This window comes from Chiroxiphia lanceolata, chromosome 6, assembly GCF_009829145.1.
Source record: "Chiroxiphia lanceolata isolate bChiLan1 chromosome 6, bChiLan1.pri, whole genome shotgun sequence".
In the NCBI taxonomy this organism is placed as follows: domain Eukaryota; kingdom Metazoa; phylum Chordata; class Aves; order Passeriformes; family Pipridae; genus Chiroxiphia; species Chiroxiphia lanceolata.
The window spans coordinates 37569658-37589632 of NC_045642.1; the positions used below are offsets into that span (position 1 = coordinate 37569658).

At 36.7% G+C, this 19975-nt stretch overlaps 1 protein-coding gene across 1 annotated transcript in view; it reads left to right on the forward strand.

Moving 5' to 3' along the window:
* NUBPL (nucleotide binding protein like) overlaps positions 1–19975 on the forward strand; it is an 84712-nt gene that overhangs the window by 38291 nt on the left and 26446 nt on the right. Inside the window, exon 7 of the mRNA XM_032691329.1 lies at positions 12716–12809. Within this exon, the coding sequence (XP_032547220.1) occupies positions 12716–12809 (94 nt within the window). The remainder of the gene's footprint in view (positions 1–12715; positions 12810–19975) is intronic.

Genomic DNA, 19975 nt, shown 5'->3' on the forward strand with positions numbered 1-19975 from the left:
AATACTTGTGAGATTTTTTTTTTTTCCGAGGTTTTTAATGAGCTTTCATTTAAAACAAGGAAGGTCAGTTTTCATCCCTTGTTTTATCGGTGAAATTAAGGAAACTGTTTCAAGAGCAAGATAAGCAGAGGACCTACTCATACCTTATAAAAGAATGTTTTAAAAATTCTTATACTCGTTTTTGTTATATTTATTTTGCTAAGACTAAAGGACAAATAAACTAGTTTCTTCTCCTTCAGAACTCGTTGAAATCAATGGAAATCTTGGCACTAATTTCTACACCATGCTTCAGCTGCAATGTTGGTGTTTCGAAAAGCCTGTTACAGGAATTTGTATAATCATCACTAATTTACTCAAATGCTAATAATCACCTGGAAAGGTCCTGTCTATCCAGAGAGAGCTGCCTTATCCAGTCCCAGTCACCATGTACATGTTCAAAGAATATGATTGTACTTCCTGGAGATAAGAAACTAAACATTGATGCAGAGATGTACTGCAGCCAGATGTGTGGGAGATGATAGGAAACTCCTTCTTTCCACCCCTCTGCCCTCCAGTTAGAGTACTCCTATTGTCACCCTTTGGCTTGAGTGTTCCTGTATGTTTTGAGGTGGCTGTGACTGAACCGATATGGGCTTGATTCTTTTTGTTTCCAGCTGAAGCTACAGAACCTGTTCTCTTGTCTTTCTTCTCTTAATGAAGCAGGATCCGTACAGATCCCTGTTGCTTTACTGGCTTGCATTAGCAGCTGATACGAAAAGGGATTATAGTCTCTGAAAGGAATTGACAATCATAGAAAGAAGTGTTAGGAAAGCCAGAAAAACACAAACCCATTAGCCAACATCTTACTGCTGTACTGGAAGTGTTTGCAGTAAATGTATTTTAACTGTCTTTGAGGATTAAAAAAAAGGCAAAGAAAAGCGCCTAAGAGCATAGTGAGAATGTATTTACAGGAAACATTTCTTGGACTGGTTCCTCAGCTGTCATGACTATGACTGTGCAGTTACTGCTGCTGTGGGAACAGGCTGCGAGAGTGTTTTCTTTACTCTGCTTCCTGTCTCATCTCTCAAACAGATTACACAGGTATGCATGTGTATGCCCTCCTTTGCATAAAACAAAAATACAAAACATGAAGCTGTTTTGCTGGGTTCATTGACTAGACAGGAAGAAATGGCAGAGAGCTCATGGTGTCTCAAAATGGCTGTGCTGGGGCTAGATTTTTTTTTCTTTTTGTGCTTTTCTCTTGTTTCTTTTCTTTTTTCCCTTTGAGGTTTTAAAGGAAACAGTTTTGAGGTTTAAGGTTTTTTTGCAACAAAGACTTGAATTTTGTACCTAAATGGCATCCAGCTTCATTCTTAGAAAGAGGTAGTGATTTAAGCATGATCTGAAGTGTTTGCTAAACAGGAATACTGGTGGTAGAGGAACTAGGAAAAGAGCAGGCACTGCTTGTTTTCTTTTCTAAATGAAACTTCCATTATTTATGTGAACTTTTTCAAAAAATAAAGACACCTAATGCCACTCTTACTTTCTCTGTTCTTATCCAGTAATAAGGATGTTGTAGGTTAGATGCAAAAAGGGATGTGAGCGTTGCTCTACTGTGCCTAAGAGGTAGGTACCCTGCCTGCAGGAATGAAAAGTTGAACCAAAGCCTAGCCTGGAGCCACTACATACCTGGTATGGTAAGAATACATCATTTATCATTCCCAGTGGTACTGGGGGGTTACTTTGCCCTCCTGGAGGTACCTTCAGGCTCTTTGGCAGTGCCTTAGCAGATAGGTGCTGTATCTTGTAATGCTAAAGTTTAGAGATTGGGGTGGAATAAGTGGATATTAGTGGTGTAAGTCAATGGTGGTAGGTTCACTAACTGGAAGTAAACAGTACTGAAGATGTAGGAGGGCTATTAGGAAGATCCTATGGGCTGTCTCACTTTTTCTCTGTCCTGGATCTCAACGCCTAAGTGTGACCTTATTGGACAGCTACGTGGAGTGGAGATTAAAGCTGAAATTGAGCATCTTCTGTTAGTTTCTTTCTTTCAGTTGAACTTCACAGGCTTTTTCTCTGTTCACAGTAGCAGTCTTGGAAGCCTGGACATGGGGGCTGAAAGTCCGTACTTTCTCAGTTTGGCATTTAAGGCTGTATTACCTGCTGCCCAGGAGAGTGCCCTGAAATCACATACAGCAGTCAGAACCTGAACCAGAACTACAGCTGGTGATACAAGATTCTTGGGACCAGAACTAGGCACGTGAAGGGGGGACATGATCAGATCTGTGAGGAAATTCAGTTAATCTGAAGTTTTAGCTTTCCAGGTGAACACCTGACCTACAGGCCTTAGGTAGGGTCCTGATTGCTTCTGTGACTTTTGCATTCTTGCTTACATGGTTGCCACTTGCTTGGGAAATTAAAACATCTTACTATTCATAGATAGGTTCTCTCGTATGTCTGCTTATGATATTAAATAGCAGCAATTATAACAACAGAACCACAGGCTTTATGATTTTGTTTTTGGTTTAAGTCTTTTGGTTTTTTGATGGCCACAAGTGCTAAGCTTTGTGTTGAATTTAGTGTTACCAGTGGTAGGTGCATTTAGAGCATGCCTGCTAAATTGGGCTTGTACGACTTGCTCTTTTCTCAGAAATGTGTGTGGATCCCAAATGGGTTGAAATTTTCTGCTCAATGGAGATTGAGCAGAAAGGGTTGTTTCTGAGTGTGCAGATGGAGCTCACCAAAGCTGCTTTTTGGGCATGTTTTTTTCCCATTTTTCAGCCTTTCTTTTTCATCTTTTTGATCAAAACAAAGGTGGAACCTCTCCATCCCTGAACATTGATTGAACATTGATGTATTGTTTACCATTGCACACTAATTTTACATAGTGTATAACAATCAATATAATTATATAAAAAGCTTTTAAAGTTAATATTGAATTTATATATAAAACTGATTGCACAGAGTTGTTTTTTTCTTTTTAATAATCCAGCTTGCATTCTGACTGCTGGAAGCTGACAGATTGATCCTTCACTGAAACTATCCTCCCATGTCTCTTTGGCTCCTAGAAAATAACTGCAGATATCCAAGAATAGCAGCAGGGTTTGTACCAGTATTCTTTGTAGAAAGTGATTATTTCTCACATCCCAAGTGATTGACACAAATGTAAAGTAATTGTGCTTAAGGTACCAGAGATTGGTGTCGTGGGTTTTTCACCCCCCCTCCCCCTCTCTAACAAAGAAAAAGCCTTCCTTTTTTGTACTACTTATGAAGCTGCAAAAGATGTTTCTCCTCTTAGTGTGTTTTAGTCCATCAATAGTATCTTTTAAAAGAAGGATTATGTTCTCCTAGCAGAATGCTATTGTTGGAATACAGTTCTTACTATGCAGCTAGTGGTTACCCATTTAAAGTACTTTTTCTGCTAGATGTAAACAGCTTATTCTGTAGAAATTAAATAAGAACTGGAGGTAAATAAAAACCCTAGGAAGTGAATGAAAATATGAAGATTGTCCCTTGCTTGGTAGTAATCACTGTATGTCCCTGAAACTCATGGTATCAGCACATTCAGCAAATTATTTTAATTGGGTCTAGAATACAAGTAACACTTCATTGTTGCAGATTCGTAACTGAGGACACTGGTGAATGCAAAAGCATGATTCTGTAGGCATAGCCAGTATTTTGGCAATCTGTATGTCATGCTTTCACAAATTATCTGTTGTCTAATTTGTAGTAAGTGCTGTTAATACTCTAGGAATAAGACATTCAGTACATCTTTAAATTGTGGCTGTTATGTGTGTGACTGCAAAATGTGTACAATTTTGAAATGTATTTATTTTCATTTTGACATCTTATCAGTGTCTTTAATGCACTTTGTGTTCCCTTTGTAAGGACAACGTATATGCAATTTTTCTTGCTCCTTTCTGACCTAAAGGCAGTTTTTTTAAAAGATAACATATACCAACTTCACAGTCAGAGTTCCATGGTCATGAGTCTGCTCTACTGGCTCTCACACATACTCCTGTTTATGTTCTTTTTTCATGCTCTGTCATCCTCTCGAATCTTCCCATGTAGTTAAAAGGTTCTATATTTTGTGCAGTATTATTGTTAGTTCTTGTTGAAATTATTGATTGTTGTGCTCTGAGATAATTCAAACATGTTTTCCAATGCTGGTTTCATTTTCAGGGGGGAGACTGTTTTGAATGCCATGACTGAGGAGGATATGCTTGTGAATTTAAGTACAGAAATTTTGGAGGATGAATCCTTATCCATATTTGTGAAAAACAAGTTATTTAAAAAAAAGGAAACCCAACATTTTATTATTGAACATTAATGTTTCACCCTAAGGCTACTTATTTTGAGATCTGATAAGATCTTACCAGGCAGAAGACCAATCTCCTATATATCAGTTCAGTCATCTACATCTAATTGATTCTATTTTAGTTTTTCTTGCACTATTTATGGTAATTATTGGAGGGTTTTCTTCAGCAGCATTTTAAGTGACTTGAATAACATCTATCATGTTATTTTCTTGGGTAGTCCTTTTTCAGAAGGCCTCAGACTGGCCTCTGTGGAAGTTCTGTTTTCTGTACAAAAAAGTGTTATACATTGTGTTTGAGAAACAGAATTTTCTGAACTTTTTAATCTAATGATTTTTAGTTTAAACTCTAATGTAAAGTCAGTGTCTCAATGGTGGGCATGAAATGGTACCCATAATAGTCTGTTGGTACCCAGTAAGGAATTGATAATTTCTTTTAATTGTACCAGAATATGAACTAAAGCTTCAGGAAGTTAAATAACTTGTGAAGAAATTTAGGAATATTGCTTTCCACTGCATAACTTAAGCATTCAGTCTTAAATTATATATCAGCTTTTGACATCATTATAGGAACATAGGCTGAAATACAGAGGGAGTGGACTTAATAAGCTTCTCCCTCTTGGTATTTGTTGCCAACACTTGTAATATTTCCTTCTGTTGTTGTTGTAGGGAAAATCTGAATCAGACAGCTTATATAAATTTTATAAGCTTAAATTGAGTCCTGATAATACTGCCTGAAAAATGTGTTGTTGGCTTGGGGTTTGATAGCGAAACAATGATTTTGCCTTTGTGTATTAGTAAGGAGAACTCAAAGAGAATTTGTAGTTTAGTTGACGTGTAACATCGCTGTATCTACCTGGTGATTGGTTTAATTAGATGATGGGATGCTATCCCGCTTCTGATTTGGTTACTATTATATTACTTTTGTGCTTAATTTTATTCCAAGAAGATGTAGGAATAGACACTTGCCTCATTCCATATTTATTTTCCCGATGTCATATGAGAGTAGCTGAACTACAGACAGTTCTGTGTTGTAGAACCTGAAAAAAAAGAGAAAGGTGTATTTCTGAAGAAAAATTTCTGCAAATTACGTAGTGCAAACTGTGGGTCAGGGGTAGAGAGAGCAGCAGACCAATGATCAGTCTCAAGACTGAATGCATTATAGAAGTTTGTCTCTCAAACTGTCATCTTTTAGAGAATAAATCCTGGGAAATGAGTCACATCTCACAAAAACTCTTTGTAGTTACAGCTTGAGCCTTTTATACCTGGTAGAGCTGATACAGTTTCTATCAGAACTATTCCTTTTCAGTCATCCGCAGAGATTTTCCCCAGACTCTTGTGGACATACCAGACTGCCCCACAGCTGTGTTCATCTTCCCTTCAAGCTGACATGATGTTGACTGGGCTTTCTGAAGAAGCTTGATGTTGACTGCCTTCTCTCCATCTCCTGGAACACCCTGCAGAGAATAACCTCTTATTGTGGTTGTCTTTGTTGTGGCCTTCTGGCAGTTTTTTAGTTTCGTAGGTTATACAAATGGAGGTGACAGAAACTTCAGGTTACTGCATTTTCCTTCAGTTCTTAATGTTATTAGAAGCCATCAGGGAGGAAGAGGAGAAGGCCAGTTTCTGTTTTAGTTGTTGAATTGAACAGAACCTTGGTGTTCTTCCGAGGCACTTATTTCTAAAAGTTACTCTTAGTCTATATTGAGAATGAATAGGAGAATTTCGTTCTCATTATGGAGGTCTTTGTAGCAAACTGTTCTTATGCTTCACCTCAATTTCTCTCTGAACTTGGCAGAATAGACTGCTCAGAAATACCTTACAGGGAATTTGAACTGTTGCAGTGCATCTGTTTTTCATGGTGTTAGGTTGCAAGGCTTTGAGGTCAGTTAAGCACCAGAGGACAAGTCGAAGGGGCAGTTGTCTTTGTTCAGAAAGTGTCGAGTTGTGTTAAGCACTGTAGCATATCCTGTTATGATACTGCCAGAGAGAAATTTTCCACAGGGGCTAAAAATCTTCTGGTTTGTGTCTGGGGAATGTCTTCTTTCTTTATCAAATACTTGTGAAAATAAATAAAAAAAATGTGATTAAAATGCCATGTGTCATACTATTCCTAAATTATCTGTTTTCTTACCTTGTGAAGCTAGTTACTTGTTCCCAATGTCCATGTATGTTTAAGCAGAATCTTTTAGTAATTTTTCAAGGAAATATTTTCAAATACATGTTTGGGTTTTTTTTTTTTAAATATGTACTTTTTATTTTAAAGAAATACTTTAACACAGAAATACATATGAACAGTTATATAAATCTTCATTTAAGAACGTAATTTCTTTAATTCGTTCAGCTGTTTGGCACTACTAAATCATTTATATGCGCATGAAGCAGTTAGGAGGACAGATCTGGCAGGAACAGACCTTAAGCTGCCTGCAGTGTAGCTTTTGATGCTTTTCTGATACCTCTGTTCAGAGTTTGGCTGGCTGCTGCCAAGTTTGCACCTGCATAATGCTTAATTGAAACTCTGCGTGTATTCCTCTTAATAAGAACAAGTAAATAATGTTTTCTGTTATTTACCAAACAACGAAACAACAGTATTATTTCAAGTCACAAGTAGCAATTCATCTTCTGTGCTAGTATTCTATCATTTCTGCCTCATGCACAGAGGATACTCAGGCTTCATTTCTCAGTAGAAATGTCATCTATATCTCTATGCTTTACCTTGGGTTTAACTTGCTATTTGGAACCCTTACTCAAAATGCATATCTGGTGTTTTGATTATGGATTGTCACATAAACAGAATGATTGATTAAAGGAATTTACATAGAAGAATTTGTGGTGTTTCTGAGCAAGGGAAAATACACAGAAGCACATGGCACTTAATTACATTGCTTAACAATAAATGTCAAGTTAAACCTTTTTTAAAAAAGATGAATGCTATACTTAAGGAAAATGCAATTACATTTCTATGGTTTGAAATGTTTTACATACTGTATACATTAGAGGGACAACGATATTAACAGTTCTGTACATACAAAGGTGCTGACAGATTTCAGATGCTATAAGGCAGGGTTTTTAGCTGCTGTCCACCTATTGCTTGCAAAGGGAACTCATTTACTGTAATATGCTGTTAGTCTGAGCTCATTTACCACATTTGCATACAGACACTTCTTGGAACTGATTGAGAACATGAGGACTAGTGGTTCTGATTTGGTAAATTTGTTGTATATAAACAGGATTTGCATTCAAATTAATGTTTTATATCACAGCCTGATTATACTTTCCATTTTAATGATGTTGAATAAACGGCTATAGTAGATTTCAAAAAGCCACTCCTCTGGTTTTATGTTCCAATTGTAAATTTAATTAAAAATGTCTTTCCCTTGTTTTTTTCTCCTATGCTGAAATTTAGTAACAGACCTGGAATTTCTTCTCCTATTAAATGAAATGCTTTGCAGACGCTGCTGAGCTCTTTGGACTGGAAGTCAGCTTAAAGAAGAGAGAAGTTCTCTATCAACCTGCACCTCAGGAAGTCTTCCATCATCTCCATATCACCATTGGCCAATCAGAGCTCGAATCAGTCCAGCAGTTTAATTACCTAGGTAGCCTCATCTCCTCAGATGGTAAGATTGACGGGGAGATAGACAACAGGTTACCAAAGGCATATAGTGCTTTCAGAAAGCTCCATAAAAGAGTATGGTGTAATAAACACTTGAAGAAAAGCACCAAGATCAGTGTTTACAAAGCCATTGTGTTGTCTACTCTTTTATATGGTTCCGAATCATGGGTCATCTACCGCCACCACCTGCGACTCCTAGAACATTTCCATCAATGCTGCCTCCGTACAGTCCTAAACATCCCGTGCTCGGATTATGTGACCAATACATCTGTTTTAGAACAAGCAACAGTCACAAGTATTGAGGCCATGTTGCTGAGGACACAGCTGCGTTGGGCAGGACACGTCCCAAGGATGAAGGACCACCGCCTCCCTAAGATCTTGCTTTATGGTGAACTTACCACCAGCTGCCGCATGAGAGGAACCCCGAAGAGAAGGTACAAGGACTCCCTGAAACAACATCTCAGCCTTGGCCATATTGATCAGCATAACTGGTCTAGTCTGGCCTCCAATCAGGAGGCCTGGAGACACACCATCTATAACGCTGCTGTTTCCTTTGAGAACGCACACAGGATCACTCTTGAGGAGAAAAGACAACACAGAAAGAATCGTGTCCTGCAGAATATACCTCCTAAGGAGTCTTTCTGCTGTGCCTTTTGCAACCAGTCTTGTCTATCTCGTATTGGCCTTATTAGCCACCATTGTGCTTGTAACACTGTGGATAGAGCCTTTCCCAAATCTTTGTTCACGAAGCCCAGCCATGAAATGAAATGTACACTTCTATAACAAATTATCCAAATTACGTTAAATAATTTGTTTAATAGAAGATTTTCATACTGCTGTACTTCTGTGGGAGGATAACGGAGAAGCAACTGAACTCCACAGTGTTCATCATCTACTCCTTGCAGAATAGAAGCAAATAAAGAGGAAATCCACAGAGAGAAATGGGGTGACGTGCAGAGTTCCCAACCTAACTCTGAGCAAATGCATATGTCCAGAGGATACCACTCCGTAGTGGGCAAAAACACTAGCTCAGTTTTTTCCAGAAATTATGGCTATATTGTTGTGGTGCAGCTCTCCCTTCTTGCCCTGAATTACAAATGAAAAAGAAGAAAATGAAATCGCGAATTAACTACATCCAAAATAAAAAGCAACATTAGTTTTAATGAGGAGTGGTTTTCCAATCTAGTGTGCTATCTGACTTTCACCAGTTCAGCTCCACAGCAGTGGCATGACTCAGAGACGTTTGTAGAGGGTAGTTCTCTCATGTGCTCAATACTTGTGCACCTTGTCATCTTTACTGGGACCTTTTCTGAACTTGTGCGATGAAAGCCTGTCGTCTTCTTACTCTGCACAGTGGCAAGACATCCTCTCCACTGCTGCTGGGATGGTGGTGTAGCTTCTCCATTTTTCTGTGCTCAAATTTATAAGTATTACGATGTCTGTCATTTGATAGACAGCTCATTTCTTTTTTTTTTGAATCCATGAATTTAAAGAAAATATGTGAATTAAGATGTTTTCAGTGCCATAAATTAAGCATTGTAATTTAATTGCACTATGTGTTAACATTTTTCCTGTTGCCTAGCAATGAGATTTGCCATGAGATTCACCATGTGCTTAAGATTCCATTACTAACATCTGTTTCCAAAGGTTGTAACTTTATTAAAAATCATTACTCATAGGACAATCCAGAAAGTGCATGTTGGATGTTATGGGGTCACTTATTAAGGAAGCTTGAGGCAGGAAGCTCTGAGGCCCTCTTATTTCTTTACCTTTTCTCCCATTTTACTGTATGTGGTAAACTCTGGAAGTAACTTTTTGAGCAGCAATTTGTGTTTCCCCACGAAACAGAAGGCCTACGAAAGGCTTTGAGCGCTGGTGTTTGAGGTCATCTGCATTAGCGTTGCACAAAGTAATGGAGTAGGTCTAGGTATTTTCTTTGGGGAACCGTAGTGCTTGGTATGTTGGAGGATCACATGGAACCTGATGAGAAGACTGATACTTGAAGAGATTGGAGGAGCAAATCCTCTGGTTAGAGTGAAAAGAAAAGCTATAGGCCAAGCCCAGAAAGTCACTTTGTTTACAAGAGGAACTGGCTTAAAGTTAGGGCCAGCAATTGTATGCAAAACCAGACAGCTTTTAGCTTGGGGGAAAAACCCAGTGTATTTAGTTTTTGTTCCAGTTACCTTTGATAAAGGATGGGGTTTGGATTGTCTTTACTACTCCATGAGACAGTGCTGTACTTAAAAGGACTTGAATTTGAGTTCATGGAGAAAAGGGCTTAAAAGTACTCAACATCCAAGGTTTTTTTCTGAGAATATATCTGAGAAGCAAGTGTTTTTGGCATACAGTTATTAGGAACTGTGTCAGAATAATAGCAGTGCTCTGCCACTCATAGTTGTGTTTCCAGACTGCATCTTGCTGCAAGGCAGAAAGCAAAAATCCAGTTTGTTCACTGTATTCTATAGAAACATTTAAGGAAGGAGTATATGATTACTGGACTTGTAAATTTGGACTTAACAAAAGATGCCAGGACCAGCCTTCATGAGGACATGGGGGAGGAAGGTATTTTGAATTAATCCTTTTTAAAAGCTAAAACTGTCTGTAACTACCTTGTGTTTTGAAATGGTTGTGATTATTACAAAAGATCTGGGTTTGCATATTGAGCTTTATGAAGTTTACTTATAGAAGATAAGTATAAAAGAAGATAAAAACATTCCCATGTTTTTAGTTGTGAATCTTCAGGGAATGTGGATTTACTCATGTTGTAAATACTACTTTTTAACATCTGTATAATTTCAATTTGTCACCTTTATAATGGTTTATTTTTAATTAAGAAACATAGAAATTTGAAGTTCATGCCTTCAGGTGAACAAAGTAATTTTTACTGGAAAAGGAGGCATTCATAAATACTGGCATTTATCTGGCATTATAAGCATGCAAGATTAGTTAAGAAAACCAAAGTAAAAGACAGACTTTTATTTAGATGAACTAGCTTCTCTACCCCATGATTGTTTCAGTATGTATATTTTTGCACATATATGTAATCTTTCTTTAGGGTTATGTAGTCTCAAAATAATTATTAATATATAATTATGAATGCTAATTGCTTTTAGAAATCTGTTAGGCATATGTCATTTTTGTTGACAAAATATAGATCATATAGATGATCTAGATCAATATTAAACGTGAAAAAGTAAAGTGCAGTATTTGCCATGGTTGACATAAATGGCATTTTCTGTTTAGCGTGACTGTCTTAGGCACTATTTAGTATTCCTGAAGCCTTTTTATAGAAAATGAGGAAAGGGAGGTGTGCCTGAGAGTCCCTAATTTAGGCATTTAAAGTTCGAATTTGCAACTAATCTTCCTCATCCCTCTTTTCTTATAAGTGCCCTGAAATCTTCCATCTTCATCAGTCTGCCTTGAAAAATTCCATTTCTCCCTGGAGCGCACATTGTGTTAGTGATCTGGATTTCACATCGCATGTGCTTCCCTAGAAGATCAGCAACCATACAAGAACTGAATGAAAATGAATGTGTTGCCCTGACAGGGTCTAGTACTATTACCATGATAATAACTAGGGCACTGGCAAAATGTTGATTGTTTTTTTGCTGTTAAAATGACACTTGAGGGAACGTGTAAAATACAGTGCTCTAGTTTGGCATATTCCTGTACTAAAGGAGCTCATACGGTTGTATCTTATATATGTTGTATGAGTCAGAAACATACCATATAATTGCATTATGTCTGTGTAGAGGGGAAAATGAGGGGGAGATGTTTGTGGGTCTTTATTTTTAATCTGGTTTTGATTTCTAAAGCTTCTGTAATGCAGAGATGAAACACCTTACATGTTACTGCTGGCTAGTAAGATTGTACTGGTATTAACCTGCACCATGTCAGAATTGATTTGAGGCTCTCCCAAAGCTTAGTTAGACTGTTGGGAAATGTTTAGGCAAAGTATAGCTAGACTTTACATTATATAGAGTAGGCCTAGGACCATTTCTGTTCTTATGAAAGAACATTTATCACAGTGCACCATGCTCTAGAAAGAGTTATTTGGCTCTCCTGGAAACCTGTCCTAGTAAAGAACATAAGTAATCACAGCATTCTCATATTGGAGTCTGATATCTTTAATGGTTGCTCTCATTTGATGTCTAGCAAACTTTTTTTTATTTTGCGATGTCTTATGTGTGTTGTAAGTTTGTATGATTATACCTGATGATTTTAATTTAACAAATCTGGGGTGTTTTGTTTCTTTGTTTTTTTCTCCCAACACCTCTTTTTCCCTAGGAAGAAAATGAGTAGTGATGGCTCTAAGTTTCTAACAACAAAATGGAAAAAATTTGAAAAATATTTATATGTAATTTCAACAAGTAACAAGAAGGAAGCAAAAGTAGTTTTAAATTAATGGAAACAATTCCTAAACCATATTTGTTGCACAAACCCCTGATTTTTAGCCTGAATTTTACCTAACGTTTGCTTCTAACCTGTGATACCGCAACTGCAGAGTAAGAGTCTTAAGTTATTTCTACTTTTTTGCGGGGAAATAATTAAAAAAAATGATGCCAATGAAGTTTATAGTAAAATTGAACTCATAGTTTTAAGTGATCAGCAAAGATTATGTCTCTTAGAAAAATAATGTTTGATCCTGTGCTGAAAGAGTGACTAAGAGGGCATTGGAGTATTAGTCTTTTGAGGTGTCCTGGGTTCACTTTTTGTGTGTCAGAGGAAACAAGGACTGTACTAAAACACAAAGTGCCTTAAATAAAAACACTTAAATCTTCACATACATTTTTATTGTTGTCTTCTAGGTTGACTGGGGTCAACTGGACTATTTAGTAATTGACATGCCACCTGGGACTGGAGATGTACAGCTCTCAGTATCACAGAATATTCCAATTGCAGGTATGTGTTTTGCTTGACTGTTTCAGAGATTTGAAGTTAGTTAAGTTTGGTAGTGTAACCTAAAGAGACCACAGAGAAAAAAACTCCAGGCCAATTTAGTGTATAAGACAGGATAAAAAGAGCAGATCGTTTAATCAGGGCCTCAGGCCCAGGGAATACACATGACGCAAGCACCCAGGCAGTGGTTCTATGACTTCATAATAAGGTCCATCCAATCCCAGATTTATCTACCTCCTGGGTCTACCCAGTTCTGCCCCCAACATGCCCCTTTGGGAATTGGGTCTGGGGTCTTTGGGATCCCTTCTTCCTCATCTTCTTCTTCTTCACAGCATGTATAGTCCTTGGAGCTCCTCCAGAGTTCTGGGCTTGAAGGTTGCTTTTGCCTGTTCTGGTATCTTGTTGTTCGGGCCTAGGGTGTGATGTTCTTGAACAGAGGTGTTTTTTCTACAATTCTACCTTGAAAAGAAGACTAAACACGCTAAAGGAATTTAGAGGGGTTTGATATGAAATGGAGTAGTAGGGTTGAGTATGTGTAAACTACTGTGCTAAAGGGTGGCATATTATACAGGTACATTAAAATCTACGTTTACTACTGAACTACTTCTAAAATCTACAAAAAGCTAAAAAAAATCCAAAAAGCTCTGAAAAATCTTATTTTAAAATGCCAGTCAAAAATTCTTTTAATTTTCTTTCTAGCATGCTAAGAAATTGTTTTGTCAGTTGTGTGGTGATGAAAACGTTATCAGTGATTTTTAACATGTTAGCATTATGGTTGCGTTACTTTCTTTTATGCTAAGTTTTGAAAAGATTGAGAAGTCGAGTATAGTTCTTGAAGGAAAAACAGTCATGCCAAAAACTGGTAAGTTTTGTAGTAGAAAATTTTCTTTGTCTGTACCTACTACATGGTAAAGCTAATACAATAAAATAGTTTGTCTCTATGATTGCTTTTTAGTTAGAAGGTGTAAATGCTGTTAATTCACAACATTTATTCGGATAAACTGTTCTGCACTGTAATACACTAATGCATTCTTTTTCCTCTTGTGTTATGAATTTGACTTTTTGGAGGGGGTTTAAACTTCAACAAATCAATCTTGCCATATGTAGGCTGCCCTCTAATCTCATTGGTTTCAGCAGGATTTAGAAATACTGCTTCTGAAAGAATGCTTGAGCATCTCACGAGGTCTGATAGACTGTAATGGTTTATTACCTGTCTGACATACTTCAACAGAAACATTTGTCAATAGCAAACATAAACAATGTTAGGAACTCAGTGGTAAAAAAGAGAAAGCAATCCTTAACAGTCTCAGGAGAAATTTAATAATTGCTGTGGCTCTTCACCAGGAAGGGAGTCCATGGGATCTCCTTTCTGGCCAGTTGTCCAGATCATACTAGACAAATCCCTAACTGGCCCTATCTAGTGTTGCCAGTAGAAGACCTCCAGAGACCTTTTCCAACCAAAAATTCTGTGAATCTCAGTTAAAAAGGCATCAGTAGGACCACTTGCTCTGGTTTTAATGGTATCAGCCAAGTATGTCAATACAAACCTGAAATGTAAGCATCTTTTGCTGCTCTCATTCTTTTCTGAGTGCAGACTGGCTTGTGCACAGGCCCTGTTTCCCTCCAATGCTCCTTTATCTCTGCACTGTGGTGTCAGTAACACACTGAAGTGAAACCACTAAACATTAAATTGGTAGAAATGTTTCACTTGCATGTAGAACTCTTACCAGAATGTCTATAAGTTTAATTAATAAAGAATCTCTAAAGCTTCATAGGATAGGATTAAAGAGTTAGCTAGAGCTATAGGTAAAAGACAGTGCCATCTCTAAGGGGACTAGAGCTAGTGGGTTTTGGGACACACATCCAGCTTTCACAGCAAAACCATTAAGAGGACATTGACATCTGCAGAATTGAAAGGAGTCTTTTATCAGTCAGGCAGTACCTTGTAGCTTTTTCCTTAACGCAGGCATGTCTCAGCTTCAGTCAGTCGAACATGATAACCACAGTTGCTGATATATCTAGAAGACAGATTTTTTGACAAATAGTTAAATTTAGCATCAAGGCTGTGTGGGTGTCTCATGATCTTCCATGATGTCAAGTTCAGGAAAATATAAATCTTTTACCATATAAAACTCAAATGTTTAGACAAATGCTAACTCAGCCATAACATAATTGCCCTAAAATGGTTAATAATCACGGGAGGTTCTCTCTGCTGCCTATAATTGTGTTGAGTGGTGGAAGGGAGCGTATCAACAGAGTTGTGATGAAGAATGTAACAAATTTTTCCCAGAAGAAGAAGAGGAGGCTTCTAGTGCCTCAGCTTATCTGTGACCTGGAGCATATGATAAAAAGCAAGCTGATTCATACCCATTTTCTTAAATACAGTGCTTAGTAGGTTGCATGTGTGAGTAGAAAGCAGGAGGACCTTTTACTCCTGGTATTTTAAGCAATGAGATGAAACATGACAGTGGTACAGAAGTTTTTGGTGAAGTAGAATTTCATCAAATCATGTAAAATTATGAAATTGAAGAGTTGTGGATTTATCTTTGGAAATTATGTTGTTTGGTTTTTTTAAATACAGTAGATATTGATAATTTATGTTTCCTACAGTGCACTTAAATGTCCTGATTTAACATAGAAAAGGTCATTAGACTATGGATCTTCAAGGGATTGTTGTGCCCTTTCCGCACAGAACTCTACACTGCCTTCAAGAGTGTAAGTGGTTGTGGTGGTACACTGGGTCCTCTGGGACAAAGAGGAGATGGAAATTACTTTAATCATGTATTTCTTCTGAATTTTGCTGATGTCTGCTTTTGGAAGGTCATAAAATCCTTCTGGCTGATACACTATATCAGTAAATAGAAACTTTAATTTTTTTTCTCATAATACTTACATCTTCAGGCAAAACAATTTTTAAAAAGTTGCATTTTTTTGCTAAGTGTAGTAATGTCCACATTCTTGTGTAGATGTAACAAAGTGAAGAATTAAGAGTAAATAATTTTTATGCTGTGTTTTCATTAGTTGTCCATGTGATTGTCAGAAACCTGTGGTATTCATACCTGTTAAATCAGGTTTTGAGGCAAGTCAAAGTAGACAAAATGTTGATTTTTAAAAAGGGAAAACAGGTTTAAAACAACAACAAGCAATGCAGATTTTCTTGATATGCCATAAAAGGGGATATATTCTTGCCCATGTCTCTCTTTAAACTCTTCACTAGAGCTTCCTGGCATAGTTTTTAGCTTTTTTTTTATTTATTTGGACAAGTATGGGCTTTTAAAACTTCCTAACTGAAGACAGCATTTTGATTTGAATTCTGAAATATCTTCACATTGTTCTTGAAGTTGTTCAGTTCAGCTTATTACTTTGTCAATCCTAACTTCATAAAATTAGGAGTGATAGTATCACTTTACGTTTGTCTTTCCCATTAGTTTGTTTTGTTGAGCCTGCTGAAGTCTTCTGCAGTTTAAAAAAAATAAATGTATTCTGCTTTTGATGAAGACAAATACAGCGGACAAGGAGTGATAGGATTTTTAATTCCCTGTGTTCTTACTGGTTCAGTGAATTTGTGATTTATGAAGAATTTTCTCTGTTGTTTATTATGGCTATTTTTCACCCTCATTGCAAGGGTTCTTTTTGTACAGCTTGAACTGTGCTTTCTTCTTTTGCTCGTTACTTGGTTTCTGTCTCTTTGACAGTCCCTGGTGTTGTTTAGCATGCTTTTATTTTCTTCAACTTAGTTCCTTTCAAAGATGTTGAAGATAGTGTTGCACATCTTGATGATCATATCTTTGGAGCAGTCCACAGAATTCGTCTGGCTTGAGGACACCATTTGCAATTCATATTTTCTAAGCCCTATGTTGTCTTTTACTTTGTTGTGGAAAATATTTGGTGATGTGCCATTCTGTTCCCTCTCCAGTTTTCTTGTTCTTTCTTTCTTTATCCTTTGAAGATGCCTTGGACAGTCATGATATTAGTGGAATAATTTCTCTGTTTTTCCTCAGAGGCAACATATATATCTTAGTTAAGTAAATTTAGAAGGGCATTATCTAATTTGCATGAAAGTTGTTCTTTGATTTGCATGCATGCATATGTGAGATACAGTGTTTGCATTATGGTTTCTTCGTTATTAATCTGTACTTCCTAGGGATAGGCAGTGTAGAATATTTTTATTTTGCCTCTAAATAAATTTACAAAACCTGCACACATATTTTTGCCAGCCACTTACAGATTTTTCTGTGCATAATGAGTATGAATATGAGAAAGAGTACTGGTAAAGATGTTTTGTTTGGGGTGGGTTTACCCAGTTGGGACATCAAAAACTGTAGCATCGCAACATCTGACAATAAGAGAGACTCGAAAAGAGACTAGAGCAATACCTAACTGGTAAAAGCAACACAACAAGATATGCCTTATAATTCCAGTTGTCATTAAAGAGAATATCTTACTTAGCATATTATTCTTTAATTGTCTGTAACTTTGCTCATGTTGCACTTGTTCTTCAACAAACTAGTAGATACAAAATGATACGGTAACTTGAAAATGTCATACATACTTCTGCGCAACCACCACTGCTTTCCTCAGGTGCAAGTTTGCTTTCCAAATAGAAATCCAGGGTCATTATGGAGAAAAAGGCTTTGTTTGTGTCCATTGTTACTTAATTTGCATTTAGTATTACTTTCTTATTCTGTTTCATCATTTGCATGAACAAAACTGCCAGAAACGGCTTCCTTATCATGTATGGAACACGCATGCTTGAAAAAGTTAGAAACATCCTTACACGTTTTCCAGCTTTTAAAACGTTTTAAAAACAGAGGGTTTCAGATGACATTATGATGCTCGATATCAAGATATAGTGTGAACTAATTATGAAGAATAAGGCTTGTTAAATTGAGACATCTAAGTGTGTGTAATTGTTTGGTTATTTAGATAAAGGAACCACAAATAAAATTAATAACTATTACTGGAAATGGAGGATAAGCCTCCCTAAAGCCTGGAGAGAAGTTTATCATTCTCTCCCTTCAGAGTACAAGGGCTGTGTGAGGAGCAGCAAGGGCGTCTCTGTTCAGGAGGCAGTCTCAGCCCTTCACAAGTGTTTCTGCTGGAGAAGCTGCATTGTGGGGGCTGACTTAAATCAGTTAGGGTGTCTACTGCCCTTTCATTATAAACGTTAAAATGAGGTCTGTGTTGGTGAAGTGTGACAGCTTGACAGCTCTAGAGGCTTTGTTGCAACTGACAGAATCAGTTCCAAGTTAATACTGGAATTGTTTCATTTGCTAAAGTTTCTTTGGATATTGAGATGCCATGGCATTGAAAACCATTAGAAGTATACACCTTCCCACCTGTCCAGTGGCAGCTGACTGACACAACCAAATAATTTCACAACTTAATGAGCAATCTTTTAATAATTACAGTAATGAGTGTTGAACTGAACTGTGTAGAGGAGACCTAAAGGTAAAAGGCTTCAGGTTTTATTTCAATGCTCTTGATTTTCCCACCCTTTGGAATTAACTTTTTATTTTCCATACAAAACATGTATTATTATAATCTTACAGTAATAAATTCTAAAAAGGTTCTTAATAAGAATAAAAAAGACAATTAGTCAAGATAAGCAAAATGAAAGCAAAGTGAATGCTATTTGATGTTTCTGTCAAGTTCCATAAAAGCAGAAGCATTGCCATTGCTAGTCATATAGGGGATTATTTTCGTCACCTTTCAGATTTTAAATCTTTTTATTGCCTTATCCTATAAATGGTGCAGTCTTTCTGAATGCCCTTTTCAGATAAGTCTGAAATATTTATTAAAGGAGTTTTTGTTACTTCAAATATGAATTTTCAAAGAATTGTAATTAATAGAATTTCTTTTGATGGTAATGGTTTGATAGATAATTTTAAATAAAACCAAAAAGTGTAATTTTTATCTTTACTGATTAAACATTAGAAGTCTTATTTCTATTCAAGTATGTACGTTGAACAGGAAAGAGCAGAGGGATGCCACCAATTTGAAGACATTTGGCATTTTTAAATTCTTAATGTAATGTGATACACCAAACTGGTGAACTGAACTATTTACGCATATTTATGTCAGTGTCACACAGACCAGGGTGTAGCCTTTGCACAGCTATTTTATAGCAGTGTGTGTGCACTCAGGAGAACCAAATTCTTCCTCAACATATAATAATGTACAAGAACAAGGAGTTCAGGTCATGATTAGATGGTTTCTTCAAAAATGAACATTAAAAACTGTAAAATGAGAATTTGAAATCAGCTTTAAAAAAAAATATTGTTGATGTTTTATTAAACTAAGTGTGATTTAGCATGAGAAAGAATTGTGATTTGAATAAAGGTGTCTTTTTAAATTACCTGAAATTGCAAGCTGAGTAGGTATGGTGCTGTTCTCTTGTCTTTCCAAAGAGAAATGATCAAAAAAAGCCCAGTGCTGCAGTACAAGTTGTGTGTAGCATACAGTTTAAGATTAGAGGTGTATCAGTATTCTGTCATTGCTCTTTGTATAAGTGTTTGTTTGCCCCTTGTGGCGTATCTCTTCCTTTGATGCAAACCACAGTGGCAACGCATCTGATCTTCTTTCCTTTTAGTTTAACAGTAATATACAATGTTTTTCTCCATTTCTGAGCTTGCTTTCTTCTTCTGTAGTGAAGATACATAATTAGTTATTGCAGTAAATTTTTGAAGCTATTTTATGGGAGCCATTTGGGTAATAGTAAATTTTACTTGATCTAATTTTGAATGGCAAATATTTTTAATACCAGCTTTTGATGTAGATTTACTCTTTGTTTGTTCTGTATTTTGATATTTTAAATAGCTGCAGGAAAGGAAAGGTGTGTAGGTTTAGGATACATTGAAAAGCAAAGAAAACCTTAGTCACACCAGTGGGAATTTTAAAACAATTCTTTATATTCATCCAAAAATAATTTGCATGCTGAAATAGTTTGCTTCTGTTGGCATAATAAATGTAGTTGACAAATGCAAATTATCGTCAGGGGTATCTTAGCTTTGGACACTCTTGATACTTCATTATGAACTGCCAGACTCAGTAGACTCTGTAAACTTAATTTAGAGACCAAAATACAGTATGAGTTTACACATTAATACCTCATACTCTTTCAGTATAAATTTAACTCCTGGCTCATAGAATTGATGTAACACACATTG